Consider the following 18,386-nt stretch of genomic DNA (forward strand, 5'->3'; position numbering starts at 1 on the left):
TTTTTTTTTATTTCTGGTGGGTGAGTAGGGAAGTAAATGTGGCATTCAGAGGACAACCAGTAGGAATCCATTCTCTCTCCTCCTACATGTGAGTTCCAGGGACTGAACTCAAGTCATAAGATTTAGTAGTAAGCACCTTTACCTAGCAAGCTGAACCGTCTCACTGGCCCATACTTGGTTACTTTTATACTTTATTAAGAACTGCAGCAGGGCTGGTTTTGGTGTGTGTGTGTGCTGGCGATTGACCCCAGTGTACAGTCAATGCCAGGTAAGCACTCTCCCATAGACATATTCTCAGCCCATTACAAAATTTATTTCAGGGGCTACCTGGTATTTTCTTATCTGTACAATGCTGATCATAACTTATTTAATCAATCTTTTATTGTATATTTGAATTTCTTTTGTTTCCAGTGTTCCACTATTAGCAGAAACCGTTAAACAGAACGGAAAGCTTTCTGCAGGTCCCAGCCTGTTTACTGGCAGACAGTACTACTAGGCCAAAGTTTAGGGCTATCAGAGCCGGCTAGGACCGGTAAAGATAAAGCACCTCTCAGATAGGACCGTTTAGAAAGGTCCACAAGTAGAAAAAACACACACAGGCACATTTGCTTGGCAGGAAAAAAAAAATTAAACAAGGTTAGTAAAAGACAATCAGGCTTGAAAGTCTGTATTTGAAGTAATAAAAATTGGAAAAATCACTGATCAGCTCTTAAGAGCAAAAGACTGTTAAGAGGCTGTGAGCTGATCGACAAGTGGAAGAGGTTTGAAGTGGGGGAAATTGCGACTGTAAAAATAACTTCATGCCGGGCGGTGGTGGAGCACGCCTTTAATCCCAGCACTCGGGAGGCAGAGGCAGGCGGATCTCTGTGAGTTCGAGACCAGCCTGGTCTACAGAGCTAGTTCCAGGACAGGCTCCAAAGCCACAGAGAAACCCTGTCTCGAAAAACAAAAACTCAAACAAACAAAAAAAAACAAAAACAAAAAAAATAACCTCAAGTAATGTAAAAATATCTACAGAACCTTCTAGGGTTTACGGAGTAATAAGGAAGGAAAAATACTTTTTTAAAATTATAGACTTTCCAGGCCGGATAACAGAGATACTTGGAATCCTGAGAGCTCGATGTGTTAGAAATGTTGTCCACATTAACTAATGGAAACCAGCCAAAGAACAAAATGCTGGACTCTTGGTTAAAGTTAAAAATTCTATGGCAGTAACAGCGGAATAGGAAACTAGGCGCAGTGAAACTAGGCACCGGTGTGGGTCCGGGAGAAAATGTTCGGGTCTCCGGCATAGAGGCCAGGGGGACACCCCCACAGGGCCGGCCACATGCTCGTCCAGGGAGCCGAGGTGTCCTCGCGGAGGCCTGGTTCTGGGCCAAGGCCGACTTCACCAGCTCTCCGCCCTCGGCCTGGGGAACCGTCCAGAACAAGCAGGTAGGGCTCGGCCTTGGACGCGACCTTGTTACTCGCGAACCCAGAGGAGGCGGCGCCGCACGAGCAAAGCCTAGGGAAGGTCTGCAAAACTCAGCCGGAGGGGGCGCGCGTGCGCACTAACGCAACCGGAAAGGCTCCGGGGCAGGCTGCGGTACTTAGGGAGCGTCTGTAAAGACCGGGAAAGGAAGCTAGGGGTCGTCAGAGAAGAGCGCCGGGGGTAAGTGGGTACACAGCACGGGGAGGAGGCCTGGGTCCCCGCCGGTGAAGAAGCCTGCTTTCGGGCAGGCCTCTGGCGCTCCAGCCGCGGAAAAACGGTTGAGCTGGGGTTGCTGGGCACGGAGTGAAAAAAAGCGACTGGGCATGCAGTTAAAAAAACTCGAGGCCAAGCGACCTTAAGGGGCCGCCTCACAGACGTTACGTCTCGTTTCGCCAACTCTAATGCACGCCACGGCCAATTCCCGTGCGCTACGAACGAACGCCCCTCTTGGGTCTCTCACATTCTCCAGCCCACCTATCAATCAGCGGACTCAGCTGTCCAATCAGTGGGCAGAAGGGGGGCGGAACTGCGAGGCGCGTCGAGTGACGTAAGCACCCGTGGGCCTGGCAGCCCGACGCCTGGCCGGTGAGGCTCGCGACTTGAGCTGTTAGCGGGCAGCGCAGCGGTAATCGGTGTAAACAAGGGCCTCGCCCTTGCGGGTCCTGCGACGGCTCCTGGCTGGTGGGTGGTCTCGCGTGGGGCGGTAACCGCCGGCCGCCGGGGGAGGTGCTTCTCCTATTTCCCTCCCCCTGTTGGACACACCCCCAGCGCACCACGTGGGCATGAAGCTAAACTGGAGGGGGGGGTGTTAGGCTGACTTCTAATTTCATTGGCTGTTGCTGCTGCCGGCACTTGCAAGAAATTGCTCTGATTGGTCAGCAGAGGGGCGTCGAGGTCTGAGTTCTAATGCTTCTGGTTGGTTGTCTGAGATAAGCTAGTGAGGTGCGTTCTTCCGCAAGGGGTTTTGATTGGTCGGCCGGAGAGGTTATTTGGGATTCGGCCACCCGGGGCCGGGGACTTTGATAGGTGAGTTTCGGTAGGAAAATGGGAAATTCCTCCTTTTGGACTCACACTAGTAAGCTAGGGTCGCACCCTAGGTTTCATATGGCTTTCTTTGCTTCACAGGATTGAGGAAGGTTTATATTCCCGAAACCTCGGGAGCTGTCATAGCTAAAGAGAAGGAATTCTGTCTCCTGGAGGGGTCACCCCTCTAAAGATAGCTACTATCCCGTTTCTGGAAATCTAGTATTTCTAGAGCAGAAATTACTTTCACCAAACACAAGTTGGTGAGAGGAGGAGTCCCTGGACAGGACATAAGGATGCTGTAACCAGAAGATGGGATCGCGGAACAGCAGCAGCGCAGGATCCGGGTCCTTAGAGCCCTCCGAGGGCTTGTCCCGAAGAGCGGCTGGCTCGCGTCGGAGTGAGGAAGAAGAGGAAGAGGATGAAGATGTGGATCTGGCCCAGGTACTGGCCTATCTCCTCCGCAGGTAACTTACCCTCTGCTGTGACACTGCTAAGTTGATCTCAACTCCAGGCAGGAAAGGTGCAGAGGCTAGGGAATGCTGTTAGCCCAGGACAACGGTCGTGTTTGAACAGGACCGGTTCCTGCTGGACACCCAGACTACCCAGCCCCATACCCGGGATGGTTCCACCTAGGGCAGATCACCGACACGCTCAGATCCTGTGTTTGAGGGGCTTCTTAGGGCAGCCCCTTTGACTATCACGACACAAATTTAGTCTGTTTTCTGAGAAAATAAAAGGAGGAGGATGTGGAGAAAAGGAGAGACGTGAGAAGCCAAGAGTTGGGAAGGGGGTGTTAAATCACTTGCCATTTGAGAGGAAACCAGGTGGATTTACTTGAAGAACAAGTTTAAATCGACCTTATTAGCCCTGTTCTTAGGAAAAGAATATCCTGAAGGGGGGTGACCACCAGGAACTGATAAAAGGTGTGTACCTGGCTTTGTTTGCTTGCATTTGATTCTTGGGAAAAGATAAGCCTGGTATTCCTGCGGAATGTTGTGTTCTACACTGTTTCCTACAGCAATGGCTGTGTTATCTTGTCACCTCGGTGGGGTCGGGAATCACCCAGGAGACCGCACACCTCTGAGGGATTATTTAACCTCTCTGGGCAGGCCCAGGAGGGATTACAGTGATTAAGTTCATTGAAGCTGGGAGATCCAAACTAAACGTGGGTGGCACTGTTCCTAGGGTGTGGGTCTTAGACTGTAGGAAAGAAGCAAGCTAGCTAACCACGATCATTCATCCGCATCCACCTCTGCTTCCTGACTGCCAGTGCTACTCAGCCACTGCTTCAGGGCCTTGACTTCCCTGCTTTGGACTCTACCCTGAACTGTGAGCTAACACAAACCTTTAATTCTCTGAAGTTGCTCTTGTCAGGGTGTTCCATCACAGCAGGAAAAGAGACTAAGAAGGACAAGTGGATATGCTAAATTAGCTCTTGAACTAGCCTTGTAGCTCAGTGGTAGAAGCTGGAGGTCATTCCACACCTGAGGGGAAATTATGTTTCTCTCTGCAAGAAATCAGTTTAGTGGGTCAGTCTTCATAAACTGTTAGAATTCTATGCTTTTATTTTTAAGAGTACAAATTAGGGCTGGATAGATGGCTCAGAGGTTAAGAGCACTGGCTGCTCTTCCAGAGGTCCTGAGTTCAATTCCCAGCAACCACATGGTGGCTCACAACCATCTACATCCTCTTCTGGCATGCAGGGATATATACAGGCAAAACACCGCACACTAAATAAGTAAATAAATCTTTAAGAAGAAGAAGAAGCTGGGTGGTGGCAGTGCATGCCTTTAATCCCAGCACTTGGGAGGTAAGCAATTGGATCTCTGTGAGTTCAAGGCCAGCCTCGTCTACAGTACTAGTTTCAGGACAGCTAGGGCTGTTACATAGAGAAACCCTGTCTCAAAAATAATAAAAGTACAAATTATATCTTTTTGGGGTTGGTTTGTTTTGTTTTTTCAAAACAGGGTTTCTCAACATCCTGGCTGCCCTGGAACTCACTAAGTTGATTAGGTTGGCCTTGAATTCACAGAGATCTACCGGTTTCTACCTCCCAAGTGCTGGAATTAAAGGCAAACACTACTATCACCTGACCCTATTGTGTCTTATAGGAGACTTAAAATAACAGCCAAAGTCTGGTCGTCCTCAGACTTCAAAATGAGAACCACATGTGCTAAGAGCTAGATAGCCATTGGCTGGATGGGACCCCACCCCCTTTATAATGGCGATCTCTCCACAGAGGCCAAGTGAGGCTGGTGCAAGGAGGAGGCGCAGCAAACTTACAACTCATCCAGGCCCTCTCAGACTCAGAGGAAGAGCATGACAGTGCCTGGGATGGTCGCCTCGGAGATCGATACAACCCACCTGGTAAGACCAAAGGCAATCTAATCTTTTTTGGTTTGTTTGTTTTCTTTTCTGTTTTTGAGCTAGGGTCTCTCTGTATCCCTGGCTGTTCTAGAACTCTCAGTGTAAGCCAGGCTTCCCTCAAAATCAGAGATTGCCTACCTCTGCCTCCCGAGTGCTGGGATTAAAGGTGTGCATAACTGACAGTCTAATCTTAATGTTGGAAGATGTTCAGCAGACCCCTTTGACTTTTAAAAGTAATCAGTCTTCTAAAGCTTAATAGGTTAAATTGAGAAAAGGTAATTCAGGGAACGAAGGAGTCCTTGTTCCCATATTGAATGGGTACAGTTCTGCTAGTTGTCTTCTGGGCCGGAAGACCTAGAATGAAACTCCTCTTTTTGGTGCTCACAGTGGATGCAACCCCTGACACTGGGGAGCTGGAATACAATGAGATCAAGACGCAGGTGGAACTGGCCACAGGGCGGCTAGGCCTCAGGAGAACTGCTCAGGAGCACAGCTTCCCGCGAATGCTACACCAGGTAGGCTTTCCCTCTCTAGTCAGCTGGCAGCAGACCTGTTGAGGCCAGAAGCTCTACCAGCCCCAGACAAACAGAAGTGAACTTCCTAAGGAGACCTCAATTGTGGGGGCTGGTGTGTCTTAGCTAACCCGCATCCTAGTGCTGCAAGGCATTGTTTCTGTAGCAAGAGAACTGTCCTTGGAGGCGGGGCTTGTGATTGCAGTGGCCCTCCTCTTCTGCTAGCAATATTCCCCCCAATCCCTTCCATTTAGAGAGAACGGGGCCTCTGCCACCGGGGAAGCTTCTCCCTTGGAGAACAGTCTCGAGTGATGTCTCAGTGAGTATGGGGCTTGGTGGAGAGACTCTGAGGGCCAGCAGACTTAGCTTCTACACTTGGAAGGGTAGAAGTGAAAGGATTCTCAGAAATATTAAGGCTAGGCTAAAGGGGGTTGAAGCTTTGCAAATAAACCAAATGGAAAAGTGTAAAAGCTGACAGAACGGATAAACAGGGAATGTGCTGCCATTCCGTTCTGCTAACTGGGTCTTCTCACTCAGGGCTTCCCTTATCCTCTCTCTAGCTTCTTGCCCAATGATCTAAGCTTCACTGATACCTACTCTCAGAAGGCATTCTGTGGCATCTACAGTAAAGATGGTCAAATCTTCATGTCTGCTTGCCAAGGTACTAGACCCCAGTCCTAGTAACTGCCTTAACCGAGGACAAAGAATAATCTCAACTGGACTAGGAAGCCTCAGACCCAGAGAACTCAAAACCTGGCTTAGAGATGCTTAGCCTAGAGCATGATTCCCCTTGGTAAAGCGAAACCAGGGGCTGGAGATATGGCTCTGAGGTTAAGAGCACTGGCTGCTCTTCCAGAGGTCCTGAGTTCATTCCCAGCAACTACAGAGTGGCTCACAGCCATCTGCAGTGGGATTGGATCCCATCTTCTGTTGTGCAGGCAGACATGCATATAGAGCACTCATATACATAAAATAAATAAATCTTTAAAAAAGGGGGGGCACCATAGATACACCAAGAAAAAGAGATCTGATGAAGAAGGCTACAAGGAGAACAGTCCATAATTCTGCCTGAAATAAACTCTCCAGATCAGACAATCCGACTGTACGACTGTCGGTATGGCCGCTTCCATAAATTCAAAAGCATCAAGGCCCGGGACGTAGGCTGGAGTGTCTTGGACGTGGCCTTCACTCCTGACGGAAACCACTTTCTGTACTCCAGCTGGTCTGATTACAGTGAGTATGCACCAGGGTCCGCAGTGTCTCCAGCTTGGAACCTGAAGCTTCCAGGTCTGCCCCTCAGAGAGGACGCCTTGCCTTGCCCTCGGGAAATCACTCCCAAAGTGCTCTGACATCCTTGCCATTTGCTCTTTCCCTTCTTAGTTTTACTTCTGTTCTCTTTCCCGCAATCCTAAGGAATTCTTGTTTCTCTTTTAGTTCATATCTGCAATATCTATGGGGAAGGAGACACACACACTGCCCTGGACCTAAGGTATTGGCTTTTTCTTGTCAGACTTCTCAGAAGCTTCCCAAGGAAGGCTTTCCAGGAGCACCTCTCGATCAGGAGCTCCCAGCTAGATGGAAAAGTGCACTGGTTGCCAATTTCTCTGTGTGGCTTCCTGAGAGCATTGCCCATCCTGTGAGCCCCAGTTAAAGGACTGCTTCTGGGTTCTCTCAGGTGATCTGCATGCTGGCTTGAGTTGGCGGCCCTCCGTGTCCTCCTCTCTATAATTCTTGTCTATTCTTTGTAGACTGACAAGAAGTGAAAGGACATCCCCTTAGTGTAGCTACTCCTTTGCTATCTCTAGGCCAGAAGAACGTCGTTTTGCTGTCTTCTCCATTGCTGTCTCCTCAGATGGACGAGAAGTACTAGGAGGGTAAGTGAGCCCTGTGGGAAATGTCTACCTTGTTAGTGAGGTGAGTGCTCTGCCAGAGGCAAGTTCTGCTGTTGCAGAAGCTATATTAGCAGCTACGAAGGTCAAGGTTTACAAATTGCTTCACTCCTGCTCACCGTTTCCCTGTGTGAGGTGTCAGATCTTGAGCCTCCTTAAAAACTAAGCTGCTGCTTCTCCCACATGTGAACGAGCACACAGAACCATAGTCTTGGCTCTAGAACCTCTTGTCTCATTTCTTACAGCGCCAATGATGGCTGCCTTTATGTCTTTGACCGAGAACAAAACCGGCGCACTCTTCAGGTATTGTTTGTGAGACAAGAACCTCCTCCTCTTGGTCTTTGACCTATTTTAAGACCAGAAAGAAATTCTAAGACCCTTAGCTTCCTCTAGATTGAGTCTCATGAGGACGACGTGAATGCAGTGGCGTTTGCTGACATAAGCTCCCAAATCCTGTTTTCTGGGGGAGATGATGCCATCTGCAAAGTGTGGGATCGACGCACCATGAGAGAGGATGATCCCAAGCCTGTGGGTGCCCTGGCTGGACACCAGGATGGCATCACCTTTATTGACAGCAAGGTGAGCAAGGAAACAAGACTGCATAAAGGTTCTGGTTGCCCAGGAGGGTGTGACAGTGGACTGGATTGGAAACTCAAAAAAGTTCTGTCTTAGGGTGAGCAGGAACTGGCATTTAGGAAAACTGTTTAAGCCAAGAAGCATGAGTTTCTTGCTCATCAGCCTGTAAGGACTTTATAAGAAAAGTGCAAGGTGGGGCTAGAATGATGGCTCAGTGTTTAAGAGCAATGGCTATTCTTCCGAAAGACCCCCGTTCAGTTCCCAGCCCCACACCACAGCTCACAACCATCTATAACTTCAGTTCCAGGAGCTCTAACCCCCTCTTCTTACCTCCTGAGGCATCAGGCATGTTCATGGTACATAAGACATACATGCAGGCAAACACCCATATATATAAAATAGATAAATCAAAAAAGGAAGTAGAAAACAGTTTAGTCCAAGTTAGAACGAGGGACGTAGCTAGTACTCTGGGAAAAAGAAAAAAAAAAACCTGGAGACAAGGAGACCTGAAGCAGGACATCAAAAGCAAGCTGATCTGGATGAGTCAAGACCAAAGCGGATTCAGCAGCTTAGAGGTCTAGCCTCAGCAAGAGCAGAGGAACTGCACTGACAGGCACTAATCCTGGCAAGCTCTGATGCGTGTGTCCGTCTTTGGATTAATAGGGTGATGCCCGGTATCTCATTTCCAACTCCAAAGACCAGACCATTAAGCTTTGGGATATCAGACGCTTTTCCAGCCGAGAAGGCATGGAAGCATCACGCCAGGCTGCCACACAGCAAAACTGGGACTATCGGTGGCAGCAGGTACCCAAGAAAGGTGAGGGTGAGAGTGAAGGTCTGGGGATCGGATGTTGGGCGGGGGCTAGAATACTTAGCCTCTGGGGTGGCCTGGAATGGGACTGGTGTGGGTTTGTCTGTTGCCTGGGAACCCTGGAGCCCTTCCCTCAGTCTTTTCTTTTAGACTTTTTATTTGGGGGAGGGGTTAGTTCCCAGGCGTGAGGGAACACAGAACCAACCAATGTAAAAATATTTTAGTATCGTTAACATTGTCAAGTCAGCAGGGCCGTGTTGGTGACTTCTATCACATGGGGAAGGTCAGCAGTTTTGGTTGGGTAGCCAGTTGCCTTTGAGTGTTGATCGTTAGGAGCTGGTGGTACAGGACAGTTTAGTAGAAACTCCCTCATCCAAGGCCCACCTCCAAAACCGTGTATCCTTCCCCAGCCTGGAAGAAGCTGAAGCTCCCGGGAGACAGCTCCTTGATGACCTACCGAGGCCATGGAGTGCTGCACACTCTGATCCGCTGCCGGTTCTCCCCAGCCCACAGCACTGGCCAGCAGTTCATCTACAGTGGCTGCTCTACTGGCAAAGTAGTTGGTAAGGATTTTGTGAGAACAGGCCTTAAGAGGAGCAGGCGTGTTTCTCTGGCATTCTATCTACAACTACAGTGAGCACCGTAAAACCTCAGTAACAACCACAAGTGAATTTTGTTGGAGCATAAAAGGCTTAAATAAGGAGATAGGAAGCATTCATGAGCATTTTTAATTCTAGTCAATATAGATAACCAAAAACGTAATTCTGTTTTTTTTCATCAAGTCAAGGAAAGGGGTCACAGAAAAGGTGGAAGGGTAACAGAGGCAAACAAATTACAAAAAGACAGCACTGAGTTGCTGAGCATAGTAACTCATGCCTGTGATCCAGCACTTAGGAGTTCGAGGCCAGACTGAACTACATAGGGAACTCTGGGCCAGCTTGGACTATTAATCAAGACCCTGCCTCTCAGAATAAAAAACAGCATGGGTAATAACAGGACCGAAGCGGGGGGGGGGGGGGAAGGCACAGGAAAGAAGAGGGTAGAGAGGTCATGCAGGACCGAAACCAGGGGAATGCACAGGAGAGAAGCTGGGCTAGGGGGATGGTTCAGGCACTTGCTGTCCAAACACGAGGGTCTGAGCTGCTGTCCACACACGAGGGTCTGAGCTCAGGTCCCCAGAACCCATACATAATGCAACTATATCCTGAGCGCCTGAAGTTGGGGACAGAAACAGGAGGATCCGGGAACATGCAGACCAGCCACTCTAGTTGTCTTAGTGAAGACGCCCTGACCATGGCAACTCTTATCAAGAAAAGATTTTATTGGGGTGGCTCAGTCCATCATTGACATGGTGCTGGAGCTGACAGTGCTGCATCTTGTAAGCAACAGGAAGTCGACTGGGAGCCCCACTGAGGGAAGCTTGAGGAAAAGGGACCTCAAAGTCCACCCCCACAGTGACACGCTTCTTCCATCAAGTCTACACCTCCTATAGTGCCACTCCCTTTGGGGGCCATTTTCTTTCAAACCACCGCATTGGCCAAATCAGCATGCTCCCAGTTCGGTGAAAGATGCTTTTTCAAAAACTACAGTGGAAGCCGGGCAGTGGTGATGCACATCTTTAATCCCAACATTTGGGGCTCAGAGGCAGGTGCATCTCTATGAGTTTGAGCTCAGCCTGATCTACAGAGCAAGATCCAGAACAGCCAGGCTATGCAAAGAAACCCTGACTTGAAAAACCAAATCAAGTGGAGAATAGTTGAGAAAAGTAGCCATCATTGACCCCTGGCCTCTGCGTGCACATGCACTCACAGGTGGGTGTACCCCTCACAAACATGGAAACACCCCCACCCTCCACACTGGCTAAAGTTTAAAAAGCGGAGATATCAGACAAGGAGCAAGTGCACACATCAACTCAGCCTAGAATTCACTGGCAGTACCTTGTGTATCTTGCTAAAAGTTTTTGTTTAATTTTAAGAGACGGCGTTTCTCTGTGTAAACATCCTGGCTATCTTGGAAATCACTATGTAGATCAGGCTGGCCTCAATTTCACAGAGAACCACCTGCTTCTGCCTCCTGAGTGCTGGGGTAAAGACATGCACCACCATGCCCAGCATTGCTAAAAGTTTTTTGAGGCCAGTGCATTTCCAGTTTTCGTTTTGTTTGAGACTGGGACGGTGTAATCCGGGCTAGCCTTGGAATTATATACCTAAGGCTAGCCTTGAGCTCCTGATTATCCTGCTTTAACTTCCCAAATGTTGAGCTTACCACCGTAATCTCATTTTCCTCCCAGTAGTCCTTAGAATTCTAGCTAAGGCCCAGAAATATCCACATTCCACTCTACCTTCAACCCAAGGTAGGGACAGGGGCCAGAGAAGGAAGCCGATAGAACACCATCCTCTGAGGTGGGCTTTGCTTCCATAGGAAAGTGGGATGCTGCCTGAGAAGCAAGTCAGTGGTGCTGCTTGGGAGACTGAGGGGTGGTTTGAAGTCTACAGCAGCCCTGTCTGGCTTTTCCTGGACAGTATATGACCTCCTAAGCGGCCACATTGTGAAGAAGCTGACCAACCACAAGGCATGTGTGCGTGATGTCAGTTGGCACCCCTTTGAGGAAAAGATTGTCAGCAGTTCGGTGAGACTCCAAGGGTTGGGAATGGGAGGACAGCTTGTCTAGAGCTTGGACCTGGGAGGGGGCATCTCCCTGACTACTTAACACTTTCTGCTCCACAGTGGGATGGGAATCTGCGTCTTTGGCAGTACCGCCAGGCTGAGTACTTCCAGGATGACATGCCAGAGTCTGAGAAAGGTTCCAGTGCTCCCACTCCGGTGTCCTGCCCTTCTGTGGCCTTTTCCTCCCCTCAGTAGATCTGACCTCCAGCTCTGTAGAGGGTGGATTCTCAACATATTCTCTGCCTGTTCCTCCCTTTCCCCTTCTGGGGAGTATGAGGAGGAGCTGATGACATTGGGTGGTGAGAAACAAGCCCAGGGTCTGGGCCCAAGCTGAGTCTGGTCTACCCCCACCCCCCAGGCCAAGAGGTTTCCTCACACATTCACACCCAGTCTGCTTGGATTTCTATCTGTAGCCAGAGTGTGGAAGGACAGCCTTTATCTGGGGTGCAGCTTCTGCCAACAAGTCAATTGTCCTGAGTGTTTTGAATCATGTTCCAATGTTAGATATTGGCTCATAGTGTAGATCCCTGAGGTCTGAATAGACCCATCAGCAATGCCCTTTGCCCAGGTCTTCACACTGAGGATTAGATTGGCCAATCAGGGCTAAGTATACTGGCCTTTCTTCCTGAGATCTTTGAAGGAGGACAGGGTGGGTAGAGCTTGTTTCCTCGGCACCCTCTTGGGGTGAGTCTTTTCTCATAATTGGACTTTGGGGTTAGGAGACTATGGTCCGAGAAGTAGGAGTCTCCAGAAGCTCTACATGGCCCTCCTTGCCATTGGATCCTATCATTGCTGGTGGCAGCAGCTTCAGGTAGAGAGGTTAAAGCAGGACCTCTCACCTTTTCACTGGCTTTGGTTTTCCCAATAAACTGTCTGTGGGAAACTGACTCAGTGTGTCACTCTCTCCTTTTCCCATCTGAGCTCTGTTGTCATCTCACTTGAAGGAAACAGTTTTTAAAATGGGTGTGGCGACACATACTGTAATCTCAGTACTTGGAACTGAGGACAAAAGGATCAGAAGTTGAAGGTTATCTTTAGCCACATAATCAGCCTGAGTCTAGACTGCTACATGAGACCTGTCTCAGAAAACCAAAAGAAAAGTTTCTACAGAAAGTGTGCTACTCTCTAGAAGACACTTCTTGGATGACTCAACTGACTGAAAATCTACAGCATTTATTAAGGCTTGTAAAAGTCTTTCCTCTCCAACACAGAAGGTTTGCATCATGTAGACCTGGAGGCAGCAGACGATACGCACATTTATTAAGGCTTGTAAAAGTCTTTCCTCTCCAACACAGAAAGTTTGCATCATGTAGACCTGGAGGCAGCAGACGATACGCACATTTTCTGTTAAAGCTCAGGCATTCCGTGTCACCTCTGCTCTGGAGCTGTTCCAGTATGCAGAGGGGGTAGGCTGAGTACCCATGCAGAGAACCTGGGCAGCGCCAGCCAGCCCACTCACAACCCAAGTTCTTTAAGCTAGCGAGATGGCTTGCCCAGTGACAAGACTGAAAGCTGAGCTTCATGCCTGGATCCCATGTGGTGGGAGGGAACTGATTTTCAGAAACTCCTCTCACTGAGCACCCACAGACACACACACAAATAAGTGTAATGAAGGAGCCCAAAGTGGGGCCTGGAGTGATAATAGCTTAGCAGTTAAGAGCACTGGCTGCTCTTCCAAAGGACCAGCAACCACATGGCGGTTCACAACCATTTATTATGAGATCTGGTGCCCTCTTCTGGCCTGCAGGCATATGTACAAGCAGAACACTGTATACATAATAAATCTCTAAGGAAAAAAAAAAGAACCACAAGTCTTAGAGCAGTCGGAGGAGATGGCATTCTTCACACACTGCAGTCTAGGTCTTTCCTCACGCGTCTTGCTCTTTGAGTCTTTGAGGCAGCTTTTAAACTGGGTGTGCATCCGAAGAGGTGGTCTTCACGGCCACAGAAGTGTTGGGCTGGTCTTGAATGCTTGTGCTCTCCCAGTCCTCTAGCTTGAGTAGCAGAGATGGCAGACACACACCACTACACCCGGCCCCCAAAGCAGCTTGCCTTTAAGTGACAACGCTAAACCTGTTGTTGATCTTAGTTCAATCCCTGAAATTCATGGGAGAGAGCCAACTTCTAAAGGTTGTCCTCTGACCAGCACACACACACACACACTGGTGTGTATGTGTCCACACAATAAATAAAAGTAAAATAATTGAAAACTATCCAGAGCTGAGAAGGCAGCCCTGGGTTATTTCCCATCACCAAATTTAACTGGGTTTGGGGGCATTTGCCTCTAATCTCAGTGCTTAAGAGGTGGAAGCAGAGGAGAAGGCTCACAGGTCAAGGTCTTCGCTACAGAGCACTTTGAAGGCAGCCTGGGCTGCATGAGAGCCTGTCTCTAACAAGACAAAACCATACCAAAAAACAAAACAAAACAACAACAACAAAAAAAACGAACTTGTTTTATCTTGTCTGTCCTTTTGCTCCTTTGCCTACTGTATTTTTATTGTGCTCAACTTCTGACCAGGGGTCAGTGGTTAGGAGTGTAGGCTGTTCTTCCAGACTGTCTGGGCTCAATTCTCTAAGCACCCACACAAAGCTCACAATCACTTGTAACTCCAGTCCTAAGAGAGCAAACACCTTTTCCTGGCCTCCATGGGCACCAGGCACACAAGTGTTGCAGAAACATACATGAGGCAAAACATGCATAAAATAAATTAAAACAACACTAACAAAAAGTAGCTTGGGGGGGGGGAGTTACTTGGCTCACAGTCCAGGGAGCAGCCAGCCCACCACTGAAGAAGTAAGGCAGGAGCCACAGAGGGACGGAACTGGCTCGTTACCTGGTTTATGTAGCTGCCTTCCATAACTGGAGCACCTGTACAGGGAATGGTTGCCCCAAGTGAGCTGGGCCCTCCTGCTTTAATTATCAAGACAATCCCCCACAGTCATGTCCACAGGCAAGCTGATCTATGTGATTTCTTGACTGAGGTTTTCCTCTGAGATGACTCTAGGCTATGTAAATTTGAAAACTCTAAATAGGATAAGCCCTTCTCTGTCATTTTACCCCTACGGTGAACCTATATTTCAGGGTTCCAAATCTAAAGAAAAAATTGTTAGTATTTTCAAAGACCCACAGAAATCATTCGAGACATTACCATACAGTCTTGTTGTTATTAACAAATATAAATAATACTATTAATAGTTACAGTATGGGATGGAGAGATAGATCAGAGGTTAAGCGCACAGGCCATTCTTCCAGAGTCCTGAGTTCAATTCCCAGCAACCACATAGTGGCTCACAACCATCTGCAATGAGATCTGATGCCCTCTTCTGGCATAAAAGCACAGTGCAGGCCCAATACTATATATATAAGCCGGGCGATGGTGGCGCACGCCTTTAATCCCAGCACTCGGGAGGCAGAGGCAGGCGGATCTCTGTGAGTTCGAGACCAGCCTGGTCTACAGAGCTAGTTCCAGGACAGGCTCCAAAGCCACAGAGAAACCCTGTCTCGAAAAACGAAAAAAAAAAATACTATATATATAATTAATTTTTTTAAAAAATAGAGTTACAATACAGTACACATAAAGTAAAAATAAATAAATTATTTGTCAGGACAGGCTCTAGAGCTACAGAGAAACCCTGTCTCAAAAAATAAAAAAATAAAAAAAACCAATAATTATAACAGAAATTTAATTCCAGAGGGAAAAAATAGCTATCATCTTATGCTCTCTAGAAGTGTTTGTTGTTGGTTTTGACGTTTGGGGATCTTTTTGTTTGTGGGTTTTGCTGTTTTAGTGTTTTTGAGACAGCATCACTGTAGCCCAGGCTAGCCTGGAATTCACTAGGTAGATCAGGCTGGAATGAACTTGAGTTGATCCTCCTGCTTTGAATTCCTGAGTGCTGTAATTACAAAAACATGACACCATGTCTGGTTTTTATTGTTATTATTTATTTATTTATTTGTTATTTGAGACAGAGTTTCTCTATGTAGGCCTGGCTGTCCTGAAAATCACTATATAGGCCAGGCTGGCCTCAAACTCAGAGATGGGCCTGCCTCTGCTTCCAGAGGGCTGGAACTAACGGAGTGCACCACCACACCCAGATTTAAATTTTTAGCTAAATTAAAAAAATTTTTTTACAAAGATGTTATAAATGACCAACAAAAGACCTTCAAAGCTTAAAAGCGTATTGGACTGGGTGTGGTGGGGCACTTGGGAGGCTAAAGTAGGAGAACTGTCACAATTTCAGGATAGCCAGGGCTGGGGATAAGATTCTAAGAAAGACAAGAAACAGGAAGAAATAAAGGGGCTGGAGACATAGCCCAGTTTCTCTGGATCCCACCTCCAGCACTCCTTTAAACTGGGTATGGGGGCTGGCCAAATGACCCAGTGAGCTAAAGGGCTTGCTGTGTGTTCCTGAAAACTTGAGTTTGATCCCCAGAACCCAATGGAAGGAGAGAACTGATTCCCAAAAGTTGTCCTCTGTATGCCCCCATCCTCACCTCTCTCTCTCTCTCTCTCTCTCTCTCTCTCTCTCTCTCTCTCTCTCTCTCTCTCTCTCTCCTCTCTCTCTCTCTCTCTCTCACACACACACACACACAGGAGTAATTAAAAAAATTTTTTTAATGTACATAGTGATACATACTTGTTATCCAGCACTCAACCCTCAGGAAGGAGGAAGAATCAAGAGGATCAGAAGTTCAGGGTCTCTTTGGTTATGTAGAAAGTTTGAGGCCAGTCTGGGAAACATGAGACCCTGCCCCCATAAAAGGAGGAGGAGAGAAAAAGAAGGGAGGCTACTGGGGGTACAGTTCGGTGGTAGTGTACTTGACTAGAATACTGGGGGTACAGTTCAGTGGTAGTGTACTTGACTAGAATACTGGGGTACAGTTCAGTGGTAGTGCACTTGACTAGGAGGATACTGGGGTACAGGTCAGTGGTAGTGCACTTGACTAGGAGGATACTGGGGTACAGGTCAGTGGTAGTGTACTTGACTAGGAGGATACTGGGGTGCAGTTCAGTGGTAGTGTACTTGACTAGAATACTGGGGTACAGTTCAGTGGTAGTGTACTTGACTAGAATACTGGGGGTACAGGTCAGTGGTAGTGTACTTGACTAGAATACTGGGGTACAGTTCAGTGGTAGTGTACTTGACTAGAATACTGGGGGTACAGTTCGATGGTAGTGTACTTGACTAGGAGGATACTGGGGTACAGGTCAGTGGTAGTGCACTTGACTAGAATACTGGGGGTACAGGTCAGTGGTAGTGCACTTGACTAGGAGGATACTGGGGTACAGGTCAGTGGTAGTGTACTTGACTAGAATACTGGGGTGCAGTTCAGTGGTAGTGTACTTGACTAGAATACTGGGGGTACAGGTCAGTGGTAGTGTACTTGACTAGAATACTGGGGTACAGTTCAGTGGTAGTGTACTTGACTAGGAGGATACTGGGGTACAGTTCGATGGTAGTGTACTTGACTAGAATACTGGGGTACAGTTCAGTGGTAGTGTACTTGACTAGGAGGATACTGGGGTACAGTTCGATGGTAGTGTACTTGACTAGAATACTGGGGTACAGGTCAGTGGTAGTGTACTTGACTAGAATACTGGGGTACAGTTCAGTGGTAGTGTACTTGACTAGAATACTGGGGTACAGTTCAGCGGTAGTGTACTTGACTAGAATACTGGGGTGCAGTTCAGTGGTAGTGTATTTGACTAGAATACTGGGGGTACAGTTCGATGGTAGTGTACTTGACTAGAATACTGGGGTACAGTTCAGTGGTAGTGTACTTGACTAGAATACTGGGGTACAGTTCAGTGGTAGTGTACTTGACTAGAATACTGGGGTACAGTTCAGTGGTAGTGTACTTGACTAGGATACCTGAGGCACTGTGTTTGATCCCCAGTAGCATGAATAAGAAGAGGGGGGCTAGTGGGTTTTCCCCAACCACAGTGGGGCACACAACCTGGGTGTCCTTGTTCACTCATTCCTCTCACTGCGTTGTGGGCCTTCACTGCTCTGAAACCCCAGCTTTACGGAATAAGGAAAGAAAGTGACAAGCCACCTTGAAACAGCTACCCAGTAACAGGTACTTCATAGGTAGGTCCTGCCCAGGGCTCAGTCTGAGAGGCCAGGTTTGTGTCAACCAGGGGACCCAAAGTAATTTACTAGAGAATTGACTTCAAGTTTTTTTGGGGGGTGGGGGTTCTTTTGTTGGTTTGTTCATTTGGTTGTTGTTGTTTAGAGACAGAGTTTCTCTGTATAACCCTGGTTGTCCTGGAACTCACTCTGTAGACCAGGCTGGCATCGATCTCACAGAGATATACCTGCCTATGAGTACTGGCATTAAAGGCGTGCACCACCACCACCCAGCCACATTTAAAGTTTAATGGATAGCCGGGCGATGGTGGCGCACGCCTTTAATCCCAGCACTAGGGAGGCAGAGGCAGGCGGATCTCTGTAAGTTCGAGACCAGCCTGGTCTACAGAGCTAGTTCCAGGACAGGCTCCAAAGCCGCAGAGAAACCCTGTCTCAAAAAACAAACAAGCAAAAAAAAAGTTTGATGGATAACAGATTGGGTAATTTTGTCTTAGGCTCTTTACCCATCACCTTGGAGGACTGGGATCACCCAGCCATGGCCACCATCATTCCATACAAGTGCCCTTCTCAAGGCACCTGGATTTCACCCACTGATTCTTATCATCATGAACACAAGCTGCAGCCCATTAGATCATGCCCTGAGCACTGTATTCTGCCACCATCGGTGTGCACAGCCATCCTGGGACAAACTGGCCTTTCAGAGATCTTCATCTGGGTGCGAACAGGAGCCTAGCTAAGCTGCTAGGGCCACCATAACTATGACTACCCCAGTGAATCCACTTCCATGACCTGCCTATGACACCAAACTCTGTACACACCTCACTGTTCTCAGAGCCCAAGAGAAGGACCCACATTTAGGGGAAAGATAAAGTCTGCTGGTTTGTTTTAATGTCTTACAATGATGGCTAATCTTGGTTGTCAACTTGACTACATCTGGAATGAACTAAAACAGAAGCAGCTGGGCACACCTGTGA

The 18,386-nt window shown here is 48.0% G+C and overlaps 1 protein-coding gene across 8 annotated transcripts; it reads left to right on the top strand.

The window, feature by feature from the left end:
• Positions 1-1,461: 1,461 nt before the first annotated feature.
• Dcaf11 (DDB1 and CUL4 associated factor 11) lies at positions 1,462-12,206 on the top strand. 8 transcript variants are annotated; one of them, XM_075949033.1, is made up of 16 exons: positions 1,486-1,651; positions 1,941-2,056; positions 2,597-2,961; positions 4,737-4,864; positions 5,252-5,379; positions 5,631-5,695; positions 5,937-6,037; positions 6,463-6,609; positions 6,811-6,865; positions 7,182-7,250; positions 7,511-7,568; positions 7,659-7,844; positions 8,505-8,658; positions 9,063-9,215; positions 11,175-11,281; positions 11,380-12,206. In XM_075949033.1, exons 3-16 carry the CDS (start codon positions 2,807-2,809, stop codon positions 11,512-11,514), a joined length of 1,641 nt encoding a protein of 546 aa, XP_075805148.1. In that variant the 5' UTR covers positions 1,486-1,651; positions 1,941-2,056; positions 2,597-2,806; the 3' UTR covers positions 11,515-12,206. The 8 variants fall into 8 exon arrangements, with proteins under 8 accessions (XP_075805151.1, XP_075805148.1, XP_075805152.1 ...); XM_075949037.1 differs by having other exon boundaries at positions 1,507-1,651; positions 2,597-2,938; XM_075949036.1 differs by lacking the exon at positions 1,941-2,056 and having other exon boundaries at positions 1,462-1,651; positions 2,597-2,938.
• The last annotated feature ends 6,180 nt before the right edge of the window (positions 12,207-18,386 follow it).

Source organism: Microtus pennsylvanicus, chromosome 15, assembly GCF_037038515.1.
Source record: "Microtus pennsylvanicus isolate mMicPen1 chromosome 15, mMicPen1.hap1, whole genome shotgun sequence".
NCBI lineage: Eukaryota > Metazoa > Chordata > Mammalia > Rodentia > Cricetidae > Microtus > Microtus pennsylvanicus.

Excerpts from the sequence above, each read along its gene's own strand:
- Dcaf11 (XM_075949033.1), top strand. The coding sequence starts at position 2,807 with ATGGGATCGCGGAACAGCAGCAGCGCAGGATCCGGGTCCTTAGAGCCC. Across the intron at positions 6,866-7,181 it reads CACACTGCCCTGGACCTAAG|GCCAGAAGAACGTCGTTTTG; the intron begins GTATTGGCTTTT and ends TGCTATCTCTAG. Across the intron at positions 11,282-11,379 it reads AAAAGATTGTCAGCAGTTCG|TGGGATGGGAATCTGCGTCT; the intron begins GTGAGACTCCAA and ends TCTGCTCCACAG.